At 38.5% G+C, this 16578-nt stretch overlaps 1 protein-coding gene across 7 annotated transcripts in view; it reads right to left on the reverse strand.

Annotated features, from left to right (window-relative positions):
* Window positions 1–16578, reverse strand: part of MITF (melanocyte inducing transcription factor) — a 235766-nt gene that overhangs the window by 96387 nt on the left and 122801 nt on the right. The window contains exon 1 of one of the 7 annotated variants that reach the window (XM_055259881.2): window positions 5455–5577. The exons of the other annotated variants lie outside the window; for them this stretch is intronic. Within the exon in view, the coding sequence (XP_055115856.2) occupies window positions 5455–5510 (56 nt within the window). The 5' untranslated portion in view covers window positions 5511–5577. Of the gene's footprint in view, window positions 1–5454; window positions 5578–16578 lie in introns of those variants that run through there. 7 annotated transcript variants of the gene reach the window in all.

The raw sequence follows: 16578 nt of genomic DNA on the forward strand, positions 1-16578 counted from the left end.
TCCCACTTGTTTGGTAAAGAACCTGATTTAACCTTGAAGAACCAGCCTCGTTCACTTTCACTCCATGAGGTTATGGTGTTGCCACTACCTCCAGACATGGAAGTACGACCCTGGCCAATCAGGAAATCCATCCTTCTGGTCACAAAGACTAACTCAGGAATGTGCTTGTGCCCCAAGACAATCAAGTAAGAGTCATCCCTATGCCTTCAACTGAAACTATTAGGTTAAAATGAGTCTCTTTAAACTAAGGTTTGAAAAGCTGCTAGGATATAAATCTGGAACTTCCTGGATCTATCCCAGAAGAAAGCCAAACTGGAGGAAACAGTAAAGAAAGAACAGAGGACTAAGGAGAAGGAAGAACAAAGAAAGAGGGAGCCAGTGTTTGTATGGCATTGAGCACCTGTATCAAATCATCCCTGAAGTCATGATAGCCCTGGACTAACCCTGGACAAGGACTTCACAAGGGCCAATCAAACTCATTTTTTCTTAAGCCAGTTTGATGTATCCTGGGATACTACAGCTGGTTTTGTAACATTTAAAAAAATAAGTAATACTGGGGAAAAAGTCAAAGTTTCAGCCTAAGACCTACAATTCATAAAACCTAGCACTCATCTATTTTCCTATTTTCTTTGTTTTGGCTAGGCACACTCCCACCCACAACATTTCCCAGCTTTCCAGAGCTAGACTGGCTACGTGCTAAGTTTCACCAACTAGATTTAAGTAGATAACAGAAGTGGCAATCACTCTGAAATGTTAGACACCCAGACTGCCATTAAAAAAAATATATATCCAGGTGGGCGGATCACGAGATCAAGAGATGCAGACCATCCTGACCAACATGGTGAAACCCCGTCTCTACTAAAAAAACAAAATTTAGCTAGGCATGGTGGTACACACTTGTAGTCCCAGCTACTTAGGAGGCTGAGGCAGGAGAATCACTTGAACCCAGGAGGTGGAGGTTGCAGTGAGCTGATATCCCGCCACTGCACTCCAGCCTGGCGACAGAGCGAGATTCCGTCTCAAAAAAAAAAATATATATATATATTTATATATATTCCATCTCAGAAATATATATATAAAAATATACACATATATACACACACGTATATATACACATATATTTATACGCATATATATACATACACATATATATACACACACATATATATGTGTGTGTGTATATATGTATGTGTGTATATATACATGTATATATGTGTGTGTGTGTATATCCATTTACCAACTCTGATTTGTGCAGTTGATGGCACTTTCAAAACATTCTTAAGAATTTCTTTTTGTGGTGAAACAGACTGGCTTTTTTTTTTTTGGCCTGTTTTTTTTATTAATTCAAATACAACTGACTACAGCAACTGTACTATAGCATAACATAAATTAAAGATCAAATATATACATCTCCATGGTGGTTCTAGGTGAAGAAAAATATGAAAGAACAAAGATCTTCAAGAGTCTTCTAAGACAACCCCAAGAACACCACCGAAACTGTTTTCTGGAGTTCTACGTAAGAGTCTATTTCAACAGAACTTAAAGTTTACATCTTAGGAGACTGTGGGATCCTCAGCTGGAGAAGGACATGGGGTGAGAGGTATTGTGAAGTGAGTTATACGAGCGGGAGGGGCTTCATACGACCCATCTCATAGTACCTCTTGAGGGGCAGGCAGTTCGTATAGATTCAGCCTATCGGTTCCTTTTGTTTATGACAAAGCAGTTGTGCTGTACCCACAAAAAGCCACGGGCAGTTTATGGATAGATGTTTTTGAGTGGTTTCATAGCCCATTTGGCAGGAGTGAGTAGTCCTTCCCATTTGATTCCAACCAAAACACTGAATTCAGTATCAGAAGGGCTTTTCAGACCTCTGGCCAGGTTGACTGGAGGTGGAGAATAGAATGTGAATTTTGTCAGACATGGAGGAAAGTGTCCTGGCCTAAGAATGAGAGATGTATGTGGGCTCATGTCCCAGCTCGTCTACTACACAAACAGGTGATCTTGAATGTTTTAGTATTCATTTCCAAACATGGCTGAGTATCGGAATCAGCTGCAGAAAATCTCCTTCAAATGATCCCCTTCTCTAAACCTTCTGCCGCCATGTCTCCTGTAATCTGGCTGCACTGGCTGGAGCTTCAGAAGCCATCCTGAACCATGAGAATGAGGGCCAGACTCAGGGATGAAACTGGTATGTGCTTGGTCCTTCATGACCTCGTCCAATCTGCTCCAGGAGGGCAGAGATATTTACATGTTTTATTCACATGTTGTCTCCCCAGCACATAGTAGAACAAAATAAATATTTGTTCAGTGAGCAAAGTTGGTGTCTCTCTCCTAACAAATATTCTACCTCATAGAATCTAATAATACTAGAACCTTAGAGTTGCTGCACCCTTCTTCAAACCATTTGCTTGAATCATCCAGAGACGGAGAACTCTGGGCTCTAGGGATCTACTACAGTTCCTTAATTCATTTTTTTTTTTTTTTTTTTTTTTTGAGACGGAGTCTCGCTCTGTCGCCCAGGCTGGAGTGCAGTGGCGCAATCTCGGCTCACTGCAAGCTCCGCCTCCCGGGTTCACGCCATTCTCCTGCCTCAGCCTCTCCGAGTAGCTGGGACTACAGGCGCCCGCCACCACGCCCGGCTAAATTTTGTATTTTTTAGTAGAGACAGGGTTTCACCGTGGTCTCGATCTCCTGACCTCGTGATCCACCCCTCTCAGCCTCCCAAAGTGCTGGGATTACAAGCGTGAGCCACCAAGCCCGGCCTTACAGTTCCTTAATTCTAAGAGGAACTTTCCCTTCACATGTTAAGATTTCCCAAGTCAGAAGAGATCATATAATCAATGAATATATTTTAGTAGAGTTTCTTTCTCCCCCACATAGCTTTTTTTTTTTTTTTTTTTTTTTTTTTTTGAGGTAGAGTCTTGCCTCTGTCTCCCAGGCTAGAGTGCAGTGGTGCGATCTCGGCTTACTGCAACCTCCACCTCCCAGGTTCAAGCAATTCTCCTTTCTCAGCCTCCATAGTAGCTGGGATTATAGGCCCGGGACACCATGCCTGGCTAATTTTTTAGTAGAGACAGGGTTTCACCATGTTGGCCAGGCTGGTCTCAAACTTCTGACCTCATGATCCACCTGCCTTGGCCTCCCAAAGTGCTGGGATTACAGGCGTGAGCCACAGCGCCCAGCCAATAGCGGTTTTATAATCAATAGTGAATTGGACTCAGGGAAATACACCTGATAGACAAAAACGGTGGCATCAGGACCAATCATGGCCCCTCAAAAGCTCAAATGAGTTGTAGTTTGGTAATTCAGAAATCTAGGGATAGGAGAAACCCACTAGATAAAAAAGCAGAGGAAGAAATATTGATTCATTTATTATCTTAAGTGAAAATCCACAGACCACAACAGATAACAGCATTAAGTCCTGGAGCCAGGATCCCTGGGTCAAATTCCTAGCCCTGTCATTTCTTAGCTGTATCACTTGGGCATGGTTTTTCACCTATCTGAGCCTCAGTTTTCTCGGCTGCAAAATGGGGGTGGAAAGAAGTATCTTCTTCATAGAGCAGTTGTGAAAATTAAATGTGTTACTACAAGTACAATACTTAGCATAGTTCCCACAAACCATGTGGACAATGAGTAAAAGTTAGGCAACGAATTCTTCTAGTCAGTGTTTTCATTCCTGAAATGGTGTCTTCTGAACATCTTAATACCTAAAAACTAGTCAAAGCTGACAAGTTACTTTCTAGGGAGCCAAAATTCTAGAACGCTGCCTTCTGCTATCATGTTCCTTTTCTTTCCTAGAGGAAAATACAAAACAATTAATTCACAGTGTGTACTCTCCTAAAAGAACACGCACAGAAAAGTTAATGGGCAATAACTCAGTGAACAAGTTTTGTCAAACATGTTTGTGAAGAATTTCATTCTGAGAGTGTATAAGGGAAGCATGCTCTTATGACAAGTATTTTAGTTAATTAAAAAAATGAAATTCAAAATTAAGAATTAATTTGGCTGTAAATTCAGGTTTGACATTACCATTCTTACGTTGCATCAGAAGAGCAAGTTTCATTTGTTCATGCCATCCATTACTAATATTAAAAAATTAGTAAGTTATAGAGTATATTTTTGTAGAGAATGAATCACAAAGAGTAGACATCATCTCCCCAGCTAGTATCTCATTTATAAGGCAAAAATTTATAACATTTCTAGCATAGTGACATTTTAAACACATAATTGTATATGCTTTGTTCAGAAAATGCTCTAACATTTTATAGAGATGAGTAATTAAGCTGTTATAATGACATAAAGAATGAAAAAAATCTAAAGTATCTATTAAAACAAACTACAGCAGAAATAGAAGCTCGAGAAATTAGAAATCATTTTTAAAACTACATTTTATAAGACCTTTTAAAGATGTATCTACTGAAAATGATGAACTTTAACCCACACTTAAACTTATGGTAATTATATTTATATTTTTTAAGAATCAAATTCTAAAAATAGATCTGCTACATCTAGTATTTTTCCATTATTCTTGCTGTCTTTAAACACACCTTCACAAGCTGCTGAACATAATGCCTTTCTGACTTAATCAGAACCTCTCCCATGACCCAGGAACGTTCAGTAAATAATGATTAAGCTCCAGAGGTGGCTTTTGCATAAGTTGATTTGCTTGAATGCCTATTCACTTGGGGACACAGCTTTTAGCATTGTTTTCAAATCTTATCACCTAACAGTGAAAGTAAATGTTAAAGGAGGTGGGGGGAACTATCCTCTGTTTAGTTTTTCTCCATTTTAATATTTCTTTGAAATTGCCATTTTTTAAACTTGTTCTACATTTATATGCCAGGCAGACAATTCTGATGTTTGGATGTCTGTTTCCCCCTCCAAGAGAAAAAAATCAATATACAAGAATGCAAAGAAGATGTTCATTAATGCAACTGTCACCATTCCACAGTCAGGGAAAAAAAAAAAAGATGGGGGGGAGAAACCAAAAATTCACAGTGTTTACAATGGGAGAGTTTTGACAAATGTTACTACTGTGTTAAGCACACTGTTTTCCTGAAGAAAATCCTGTTTTATTCATAACAAAGCTGGGCTGCAGTCTATCTTGCAATCATAAATCAAGCTCTGCTCTAACTCAGATTTCTCAAGCAGTCAAGATATTTTTGTCATTATTAACTTAAGACCAGTATTCAATTTTAAAGGAGAGGGCAAGGATATTGGGTTAGCATTTCTATCTACCACCACCACCCCCACCCCCAAATTAGTTGTTATCCTTGTCATAGCCACCTACCAGAGGTTACAGCTGAAGCTGATTAAAGCCAGTGAGAAGTAACAGCTTCAGTATTTTTAACTCCCAATAAACCCTTCTCTTCCTCTATCCTCCCCCTTAAAGAGAAAAAAAACTGCTCCTCTTAAGTGGTCCCGGGATTATTTCCAGAATAAAACTTCACTTACAGATATAAGCTTTCAAAGGAGCATGGCATGAACATCTGAACTCTAAGCGCCTCCATCTTTTTTCCCTTAAGGTGTTCTGCAAGCCCTTGGCGAAGAGTGAAAGTCAAAGTTAGTTCTGGCACTGGCTGTGTCACTAGGGGTGGCTCCTGATAAGGCCCTGGAAACTCCAATCCAAACACAGCTCTGTGCTAGAACGGTGCCTGGTGTCTGTCTGCAACAGCAGACCTGTTTAATCCAGTACCTACTGTACCTGCAGGACAAAAATGCTGCCTCACACCACAAAGGGGGCTACTCAAGGACCCAGGCATGGCCAGGGAGGCAGCCCAGCTGCCAGGCAAGCACTTCGGGAAGCTTATTTAGCCTTATCCAGCTCGGGTACTGGCTGAGGCTTGCAGAGACTGCACATTATTAGAGAACTTAAAAGGAGAGGTAATTTCACATACCGGTGAATTGTCAACACTTACTGGAGTCACAGAATCTAGGAGGGAGGACTGTGGAACTGCTTGTGTCCCTTCTCAGTTTGGGAGCTCTCAGGCATCAACTCACCACACAGCTCTAGGTGTTTTGCATCTGTGCACAGGCTTATTTGGAGCTTGATAATTGAATATGCCCTCCTTGCTGATAGGCTAGAGATCCAAAACAGCATTCCTTACCCTCAGACCCCAAGAATATTAGGAGGGTTGTCCTTGCCCGGTTCTGGGGAAAGTAAAACACAAACTGCTCCTAATTATGGCCACCATCTTTCAGGACACACAAATCGTTAGGCCATAAACTGTGTATTCTTAAGATTGTCATCCAATCTAATTCTGAACACACTGGTATACAAGAAGAAAAAACAGCAATACAGGTTCTCAAAAAACACTTTAAAATGCAGACATGACAACATCAATATTATCAAATATTTATGCAGCTCCTACAGGACTCAGCACACCAAAGATGCCCTACAGAGTTATGAAAATATTGTATGTATGTTTCTCCTTACACACAATTCAAAGGTCATAACAAAGACATCTGACACTGACTAGCTGCATACACCGGGCAAGTTACTTCACCTCTCTGTGCGTACATTTATCTCCAAAGTAAATGGTTGGAAAATAATGCAACCTCTTTCAGCCATAATCAAACTCAAATTACATGATATAATGAAATTATCTTTTTTTTAACTTCCCTCTAATGCTAGGAAATATCTAGCCAGGAGTCTCGGCCAAACTATTTCTGGTTCTGTTTATTCTCTGCTCATTTTATTCATTCTTTCTTTCTTTTGTTCAATAAATATTTATGCAACTGTGTCCCAGGCATTGTGTTAATTCGTGGAGTTTACAGTCTAGGGAAACACATATTAAATAATCACATAAATATATAATGAAAAATGTCATAACTGCTGCAGAGAGGTGAAAAAGTTAAAATTTAAGGGTCAGAAAAGGCTTTCCTTAGGCAGGGACTTCTGGTCTGAGATCTGAGTTGGGGAGAGGGGGAGTATAGAAGAAATGCTTTCCAGGCAGCAGTAACAACATATGTAAGAACTATGAGGTGGGAAGTTGGCAGGCAGACTCACTATCACTGAAGGACATAGTATGAAGGAAAAACATGGTGCCCATGAGACCTACACAGTGACCAGGGCCAGACCATGAAGGATCTGATAGGCCAGGGAAAGGTCACTGATTCTGTTTCGAGATGAACAAGAAACCACAGAGAGATGGCAAGCAGGGGAATGATGAGCTCAGATTTGAGTTTTTAGAAAGGTCTCTCTGGCTGCTATATTGACAGCCAACTAGAAAACTGGCAGAGTTAGCTACTGCAATAGTCCTGGTAGGAGGTGATGGTAGCTCACGGGAAGGCGGGACGTGCAAAGTGGAGAAAAGTGGGCAGATTGCTCATAAAACTGAGGACCAATAAACAGGATTACAGGAGAAAGTTCATCAACAGCAGTCATTGAGCACTTTCTACATGCCAGTACTGTACCGGGTACTGGGGTAAACAGATGACTAAGATGTTATACTATTTCTCTTACTAACCTATCCCACCTCTCTTTTCCTGCCTCTAGCACAGTTTGGCATGAAAATCAATAACATGGATTCTGATGTTTATTTATCCAGGTTCAAATCTCACCACTTACTAATTCTATGACTTTGTACAAATTGACTAAACTTTCTGGGCCCCAGTTCTTTCTGGGCCCCAGTTCTTTCACCTGAGAAAGGAGAAATAAGTGACTACCCATAGGTTATTGTTAGAACTGAAAGAGATAACAAGTAATGTGTTCAGCATTGTCTCTGATGCACAACAAATGCTCAATTTTTAAAAAAGCTCTTACAATTACAATCATGGTTAGTGCTACCTGTCCTGGATTAATATTGACCAATCTAGAGAACCAAGCAAAATGAGACAGAGTTAAAAAAACAAATGAAAAATCCAGAAAGTGGAAGAGCAAGAAATAAAGAAAGGATAGGGAATAACCATATCAGAAACTTTAAGGGATTATTTTCTGAAAAAGCAAGCCAGGGACGGTGTCAGATATCCGTAATCCTAGCTACTTGGGAGGCTGAGGTGGGAGGTTTGCTTAAGCCCAGGAGTTCAAGACCAGCCCAGGCAATGGAGTGAGAACCCATCTCTTAAAAATAAATTTTAATGAAATAAAATAAATAAAAGTTCAAGCCAGATTCTCTCTCTCACCTTAGGCACTATTTAAAGCAAGTAAAGCTACAAAGCACTCGGGTACATTTTAGAACTGAAACTCTAATTTATTACAGGCTCACACACAGGGAAAATCTGTACCCTCCATGAGTTCTCAAATGTTGATCACAAAACCAATGGTATCAATTCCAGCCATTCCCGAAGGGGACATAGTGTGGTGCCAAATGTTGCCCTGGCAGGTTCAGCCAGTAACATCACCTGACTTTTTATGTTGGACAATCCACCACCTCAAGAAATATTTCTATTGACAATTTGTACCAGTACTTTAGAAAGATCTACCTTACAGTACAGTTCTAAGGGAACCTTCTTGGATACAGCAATGAAATGTACACCAGCAAATGGACCAAGCTTAAATATGAACACATGCCACCATACACAAAATTCATGAGATGTTACATGCATTTCCCAGCACTAAAATACTACTCCTCAAGTCATCACCCAAATTAACGAACACATGTCTTCTGGATATCAAGAACCATGTCCGTTTGGTTTAATGTTGTATCCCTAGAACCCAGTAGAATAAACAGTCCATGGCTTGATGAATATCTTTAAAACGAATCAACGTAATATGTAAGCAACTGTCTTGGGCACATCTGTACTATTCAGATGTGTTTCCTGAGTTTGTATATATATGTATATGCATACGAACACACACACACACACACACACACAGAGGGAAAGAGAGAAAGAAAGAGATACCCAAATCCTAAGTTTAAACACAGACTAAGAATTTGTTGTGTAGTTGGGGAGGAAAAAATAATACCAAAAAAACTAAGCACAGAATACAGAATAAAAGCATCACCTGTACTCCAATGCTTCTGAAATAGTAAGTACTACTCTTTGCCCTAAATTGCAGCAAATCAACTACAGTCATCAGAATTCTTGCTGACCCTTTAAAAGCTGAACCTTAACTAAAATGAGATTTAAGGTAATCAACCATCCAAGTGACAGCCAACTTTTTCCTTGGAAGCTAAACTGGGTTTCAGAATCTTTTTGGAAGGAAAAATTCAATCACTACTTTGAACAGGTTAGAAAAGAGATAAGGGATTTTACTTGTTATCCTGTCCAAGACTTAGCTGAAGAAAAATAATGCTACTGTTTTATCACAGCTCAAAATTCTTCTTATTTTATTTAGGCATTAAATGTTTTATTGCCCAGCCCAAGCACACCATATTTTCTTATATTCTTTTGATAGTCATTTTTCTTTTCAGTAAACTCATACTTATACTCAATAGCCCCACAACAGTTAACAGTTGAGAGCTTACTATGTGCCGGGTCCTATATTGGCCCATGAACTACACACAATTTAAGAAGCATCTACTTGGTCTTGGAATGTTTCATTATGATCCCAGCCAATGGTTCCCAAACCTGTCTTCCTATCAGAAGCACTTGAGGAGCCTTCTCCTTACCCCACCTCCTTAAAATAAATACAGGAAATTTAAGAAGTATAAAGGTCAAGGATCTTTCCCCAAACAAACGAGTGAGTGAGATTCTGCAGGAGTATGGTTTAGAATTCTGTGTTTTTAAAAAATGATTCTCAGAGGGGTCTAAAGTGAAGTCAAGTCTAGAAACCACTAATATATAACATTATAATATATATAGCTATATATAATATTATCTATGTAAATGGTCTCTTAAGAGTGGCAGGAAAATACTCAAGAATGGAAGCTCCTTTTATTTATTGAATAAAGAAGTTACTCATACATTTTAATTCTTTAAAATATCCATGTGGAATGTTCAATGAAAGCCTTATTGTGGGGTAATTAAAGAGTTTCATCAAAGTAATAATGAAACTCACAAAGTACTCTCAAGAGTAACACACACATCTCTTTTCTGCACATGGCATCATACTCACGTTCTGGGAAACGTCAGATGACACTGAAAGGCCCTTCAATCCAAACATTTATTGGTTTTCCCAGCATGTGTGTGAGAGGCACTGTTCTCAGTGCCATGGGGAAGACAAGGATGATCATGCAAGAGGCTCTGCTTTCCAGAGGTTCGCTCCAGAGAAACCCAAGACTCACACGCACATGCCAGTAGGAAGAGGGTGCAGGGAGGACAGAATGCTAGAGCCCTCTTCTCCCTCCTCTGCAACTCCTTCCCTGGCCTGGCCCCTCCTGACCTGGCAGATGAAGCTTTGCAGGTCTTATATTTCTTCCTCAGAGAGGTCTTCCCAGACTATCCTTCCTAAAGAAGAAACATCTACTTTTGTTTTGTGCTCTTGAAGCAAGCTTCTTTCTTTTACAGCACTTAATTCAACTTGCAATCCTTTTATTTATCTACTTGTCCTGTGTTCTTAAGGGCAGGTTCCTTGTACTTACCTTTTTCTCAGTGCCTAGCACATAGTAAATATTCAAATATTTGCTGAATGGATGGAGATGGATGGATAGAAGGAAAGAGGAATGGATGACTGACTGACAAAAATGGAAAAAGGTCAGATAAGGAAGGATCTATGAAGTATAATTTGAGGGTAGCATTTAATTAATTATGAAGAAAGTCAATAGTCATAAACTGGATATACAACTGTGTACTCTTTATTTGCAAGCTTTTAGTGGCTGAGCACAACTCACTTTCATGGAGAAAGTATTGGGGTACAAATTTGCAAGGAACTGGTCTAGCAGCTCTAATTTGAAACCATCACAGCATGACTGAAGAAAATTTTTAATGACTACCTACTTGCAGAAATAACTGTGCAGTAGCACTCACTCACGTTTATCTCTTTCATCCTGTTTCTATTTTTTTCTCCTACCAAGAACAGATCTCCCTGTAACAGTGATATTACAGCATCCTCTCAAAGACAGCTCATTGTCCCTGGAAACCAAGGAAGCCCTTCAAGGTTGAAAAAGAAAATAAAGAAGAGACTAAGATGACCCCACATAAACCTGATTGGGATGCAGTCCAACATTATTCAAGAACTGTTATTTATACAAACATCCAGAAGGAAAAATTAAATGTTTTTAAAAACTGTTTCAAAGAATCTATCAAGAGGATAAAAATATAACCTACAAAGAGGCATCTCAAATTTTGTCTAAAGTGAATTTTTAAGCAATTAACAAACAAAAATATATAAAATATTAGCTTGACTCTTTAATACAATAATCAACACAACAGATTAATCCCTTACCTTAAACTCTTTGATATTCTCTCAGTATTCATTTCAAAATAAATAGTTGTCCCTGCATTAAAGGTTATGTAGAGGCTTTTCTTTGTTATCTATAAATGGCAACCAGTATTTGCAATAAGAAAACTACAATCTAGAATATAAACAGAGTAGGTGAGACAACACAAAGTTGGAGAGAACACACTGATGAGATTATGCTGCTTTGATAATATTTTTAAATGAGAGATTTAGTAAAAAGTGCAATTTACTATCTTATCAAGGTAAGTAAACAGGAAAAGATAAGGCTGTCACCAGCGTGGGGGACAAAGTTATTCGCAAGATGACTTTACAATAAATAAAATCTCCACATCAGGACCTGAAAATCATGGTGATTTTATCTCAATTTATGAGTTAATTCTTTACTCACTTAAAAAGAAAAATGTGGACATATATTTTACTGTTAGTAACTTTTTAAGTTATGAAATATTGAAGGACAATAAGAATATGAATGTCTCTGCCTATCTTTTAGGGTGTTGTGGATTGAAACAGGAAAGTGCATCACCATCATCTTCAACTACAACATCAGTTTCTTTCTTCTTCCAAGCAGGAGTCAAGGTATTATAATATTTTAAAGCAACATGCAATTCGGCTGCAGAAGTGGCCTCCATGGACCACCTTAGCTAAGCCCACAGCCGCTGAGATGAACCCACCCTTCCCTTGATTCCATCTCATTAGGAGATCCCAGGACGTCAGCAGTTCCACGGACCATCTAAATCCATTCTGGTCCAAGGAGGAGCTAGAAGAAGAGACTGAGATAAAGAAGACAGGGATATTGTGTCATCTAGATTTTATAGTCTATTCATATAAATTAAATGTTTGTATGCCAAAGAGTGAGCAGAAGGTAGAGAGACACTGTTTCTTGCAAACAAGGATGCCATTGTGGAAGGTGGTGTGGAAGTCACTGATGTGCAAAAACTCCAATTTGTATAAGATGTGGTAAGGATCCAGGGCAGTGGTTTCAACCTGAGGGCAGCAAACTTCAGAGAAGTCTACTATTTAATAAATATGTCACTCCTATGGATATAAACATGGTACCATTTTTCCAACTGGAGACAGGATAGTGTGATGATTCAATGCAGACACACACATCACCCTTCATATCCCAGTTTTACTCTGGGTAAGGCATTCAACCTATGAGGTACAGGAAAAATAGCACTCAATCAAGGTGACACAAGGAATGAGGACCCTATTTCAACACATTGTTAGATAGTGAAAAGTCAGCCCTTAGAGCCTCAAAGAACTTTAAATTCTAGGGCAAATAAAAGTTATTATTTGGAGACAATGCTTAAGGTAGTTTTGAATTTTGATATCGTAAGAGGTAGTACAGATTCGAAATACATGTAAGTTCAGGAAAGATATAGATAAATTTTTGAATAATATATTCATAGTGCATAACTAAAGACTAAGTATTGGCGGTATCTGTAACTTCTCATAGTAGACAACAAACTATGTCTTTTCAGTGGTTGTCTTAGCTACAAACCAAATTCTAGTCCAGGAAACCTTCTGCTCTGGTTCAGTGTGTTAATTATAATTTTAATGTATATTTTTCCTATGTAAACATACCCAGGAGTCACACAGGAAGTCATGTATTTAAGTAAGTAAAACCATAAAAAATCAAACCTCTTTATGCTAAATAAATCACCTTATGTTAAATTTTTGCTAACAGTCAAATTTCTCAAACTTTTAAAGCATCTCAAAACTTACTCTCATACTAATGACATCCTGTTACAGTTATGCTCAGCAAACAGGATTTAAAATGAGAAAAATAATATTTGCACAAAAATCCTTCCTGTCTGTTGATTAAGCATAATAAACTCTAATCAATCATAACGAACTCAATGCACATTAGCTTTCTGCATCTAATTGACACTCTAGGGAGTCTTACCTATAATCAAAGTATATATTAATGTTGATAGTAAAATATTCAAATAACCAATATTTTAAATTAATAGTCTGTAATTCCAATGAATATTACCATGAAATAATATAAAAGACAAATTAAATCCTTACTTAAAATATTGTCATGTGTTCTTTTTTTTTATTTTATTTTTATTTTTTTATTTTTTATTTTTTTATTATTATACTTTAGGTTTTAGGGTAAATGTGCACAATGTGCAGGTTTGTTACATATGTATCCATGTGCCATGTTGTTTTGCTGCACCCATTCACTCGTCATTTAGCATTAGGTATATCTCCTAATGCTGTCCCTCCCCTCTCCCCACAACCCACAACAGTCCCCGGAGTGTGATGTTCCCCTTCTTGTGTCCATGAGTTCTCATTGTTCAATTCCCACCTATGAGTGAGAACATGCAGTGTTTGGTTTTTTTGTCCTTGCGATAGCTTGCTGAGAATGATGTTTTCCAGTTTCATCCATGTCCCTACAAAGGACATGAACTCATCCTTTTTTATGGCTGCATAGTATTCCATGGTGTATATGTGCCACATTTTCTTAATCCAGTCTATGATTGATGGACATTTGGGTTGGTTCCAAGTCTTTGCTGTTGTGAATTGTGCCACAATAAACATACCTGTGCATGTGTCTTTATAGCAGCATGATTTATAGTCCTTTGGGTATATACTCAGTAATGGGATGGCTGGGTCAAATGGTATTTCTAGTTGTAGATCCTTGAGGAATTGCCACACTGACTTCCACAATGGTTGAACTTGTTTACAGTCCCACCAACAGTGTAAAAGTGTTCCTATTTCTCCACCTCCTCTCCAGCACCTGTTGTTTCCTGACTTTTTAATGATGGCCATTCTAAATGGTGTGAGATGGTATCTCACTGTGGTTTTGATTTGCATTTCTCTGATGGCCAGTGATGATGAGCATTTTTTCATGTGTTTTTTGGCTGCATAAATGTCTTCTTTTGAGAAGTGTCTGTTCATGTGCTTTGCCAACTTTTTGATGGGGTTGTTTGTTTTTCTCTTGTAAATCTGTTTGAGTTCATTGTAGATTCTGGATATTAGCCCTTTGTCAGATGAGCAGGTTGCAAAAATTTTCTCCCATTCTGTAGGTTGCCTGTTCACTCTGATGGTAGTTTCTTTTGCTGTGCAGAAGCTCTTTAGTTTAATTATATCCCATTTGTCTATTTTAGCTTTTGTTGCCATTGCTTTTGGTGTTTTAGACACGAAGTCCTTGCCCACACCTATGTCCTGAATGGTATTGCCTAGGTTTTCTTGTAGGATTTTAATGGTTTTAGGACTAACATTTAAGTCTTTAATCCATCTTGAATTAATTTTTGTATAAGGTGTAAGGAAGGGATCCAGTTTCAGCTTTCTACATATGGCTAGCCAGTTTTCCCAGCACCATTTATTAAATAGGGAATCCTTTCCCCATTGCTTGTTTTTGTCAGGTTTGTCAAAGATCAGATAGTTGTAGATATGTGGCATTATTTCTGAGGCCTCTGTTCTGTTCCATTGATCTATGTCTCTGTTGTGGTACCAGTACCATGCTGTTTTGGTTACTGTAGCCTTGTAGTATAGTTTGAAGTCAGGTAGCATGATGCCTCCAGCTTTGTTCTTTTGGCTTAGGATTGACTTGGCGATGCGGGCTCTTTTTTGGTTCCATATGAACTTTAAAGTAGTTTTTTCCAATTCTGTGAAGAAAGTCATTGGTAGCTTGATGGGGATGGCATTGAATCTATAAATTACCTTGGGCAGTATGGCCATTTTCACGATATTGATTCTTCCAACCCATGAGCATGGAATGTTCTTCCATTTGTTTGTATCCTCTTTTATTTCATTGAGCAGTGGTTTCTAGTTCTCCTTGAAGAGGTCCTTCACATCCCTTGTAAGATGGATTCCTAGGTATTTTATTTTCTTTGAAGCAATTGTGAATGGGAGTTCACTCATGATTTGGCTCTCTGTCTGTGATTGGTGTACAAGAATGCTTGTGATTTTTGTACATTGATTTTGTATCCTGAGACTTTGCTGAAGTTGCTAATCAGCTTAAGGAGATTTTGGGCTGAGACGATGGGGTTTTCTAGATATACAATCATGTCATCTGCAAACAGGGACAATTTGACTTCCTCTTTTCCTAATTGAATACCCTTTATTTCCTTCTCCTGCCTGATTGCCCTGGCCAGAACCTCCAACACTATGTTGAATAGGAGTGGTGAGAGAGGGCATCCCTGTCTTGTGCCAGTTTTCAAAGGGAATGCTTCCAGTTTTTGCCCATTCAGTATGATATTGGCTGTGGGTTTGTCATAGATAGCTCTTATGATTTTGAGATACGTCCCATCAACACCTAATTTATTGAGAGTTTTTAGCATGAAGGTTGTTTAATTTTGTCAAAGGCCTTTTCTGCATCTATTGAGATAATCATGTGGTTTTTGTCTTTGGTTCTGTTTATATGCTGGATTACATTTATTGATTTGTGTATGTTGAACCAGCCTTGCATCCCAGGGATGAAGCCCACTTGATCATGGTGGATAAGCTTTTTGATGTGCTGCTGGATTCAGTTTGCCAGTATTTTATTGAGGATTTTTGCATCAATGTTCATCAAGGATATTGGTCTGAAATTCTCTTTTTTGGTTATGTCTCTGCCAGGCTTTTGTATCAGGACGATGCTGGCCTCATAAAATGTGTTAGGGAGGATTCCCTCTTTTTCTATTGATTGGAATAGTTTCAGAAGGAATGGTACCAGTTCCTCCTTGTACCTCTGGTAGAATTCGGCTGTGAATCCATCAGGTACTGGACTCTTTTTGGTTGGTAAGCTATTGATTATTGCCACAATTTCAGAGCTTGTTATTGGTCTATTCAGAGATTCAACTTCTTCCTGGTTTAGTCTTGGGAGGGTTTATATGTCGAGGAATTTATCCATTTCTTCTAGATTTCCTAGTTTATTTGCATAGAGGTGTTTGTAGTATTCTCTGATGGTAGATTGTATTTCTGTGGGATCGGTGGTGATAGCCCCTTTTTCATTTTTTATTGCATCTATTTGATTCTTCTCTCTTTTCTTCTTTATTAGTCTTGCTAGCGGTCTATCAATTTTGTTAATCTTTTCAAAAAACCAGCTCCTGGATTCATTAATTTTTTGAAGGGTTTTTTGTGTGTCTATTTCCTTCAGTTCTGCTCTGATTTTAGTTATTTCTAGCCTTCTGCTAGCTTTTGAATGTATTTGCTCTTGCTTTTCTAGTTCTTTTAATTGTGATGTTAGGGTGTCAATTTTGGATCTTTCCTGCTTTCTCTTGTGGGCATTTAGTGCTATAAATTTCCCTCTACACACTGCTTTGAATGTGTCCCAGAGATTCTGGTATGTTGTATCTTTGTTC

The sequence above is a fragment of the Symphalangus syndactylus genome, chromosome 21, assembly GCF_028878055.3.
Source record: "Symphalangus syndactylus isolate Jambi chromosome 21, NHGRI_mSymSyn1-v2.1_pri, whole genome shotgun sequence".
Lineage (NCBI taxonomy): Eukaryota > Metazoa > Chordata > Mammalia > Primates > Hylobatidae > Symphalangus > Symphalangus syndactylus.